Source organism: Rhagoletis pomonella, unplaced genomic scaffold, assembly GCF_013731165.1.
Source record: "Rhagoletis pomonella isolate Grant_MI unplaced genomic scaffold, Rhpom_1.0 Rhpom_scaffold_30462, whole genome shotgun sequence".
Lineage (NCBI taxonomy): Eukaryota > Metazoa > Arthropoda > Insecta > Diptera > Tephritidae > Rhagoletis > Rhagoletis pomonella.
In genome coordinates, this window is record NW_023488882.1 from 426 (window position 1) to 1,119 (window position 694).

Below are 694 nucleotides of genomic sequence, written 5' to 3' on the forward strand. Positions count from 1 at the left end.
TCGGCTGCATTGCCTTTTGCCACTACCGACACCTGCTGAAAATCCCCTACTTCTAGAATCTTGTCGGCCAGCTTTGCTAAGTCTGGCAAATCTGCGTTAGACGCCTGTAAGATTGCCCTAACCTGTACTGGCAATCGCTGCAGCCACAGCGATTTCAGAAATTCGGTGGAAACCTTGTTTTTCGCAAGTTCACTTAACTCGCTTAACAATTGGGTTGGCCGTTTGTCTCCCAAATCCACATCCGACAGTAATTTTTGCGTTTTTTTCTGCTCGCTTTCACAATATCTATCTATTATACGTCGTTTCAGGTTGTCGTATTTGCCGTTGTCGGGTGGGTTCAAAATGGCGTCAGAAATCTGGGCTAAAACGTTTGATTCAACAGCAGCGACGACTGTGTTGAACTTTGACGAATCGGTGGAAACTCCGGCCACGCTGAATTGCGCCTCGACTTGGGCGAACCAAATCTCCGGATGCTCTGGCCAGAATGGCGGCACCTTAACCGACACTTTGTTCACCATCATGGCTTTTTCGCTCGTGGCAGCGGCCGACGGCCCAGCTCCCGTGCTTGCTTCATTATCTTCTTGGTTAACCATTGGAGTTTTTGCTCGCTCCGTGACAAATACTCGCTTTTGCCGTCGGGGTCACCAATTGTCGGGTGGTGCCTAGCAATAAAACGCCGGGTAGTTGCTTATAT

At 49.3% G+C, this 694-nt stretch overlaps 1 protein-coding gene across 1 annotated transcript; it reads right to left on the reverse strand.

Moving 5' to 3' along the window:
- Positions 1 to 50: 50 nt before the first annotated feature.
- Positions 51 to 593, reverse strand: LOC118732849 (the record flags this gene model as incomplete). The annotated part of the gene is made up of 1 exon (XM_036461955.1): positions 51 to 593. A coding segment is annotated over exon 1 (543 nt), but the record flags the coding sequence as incomplete, so codon positions are not given.
- Between the last annotated feature and the right edge of the window lie 101 nt (positions 594 to 694).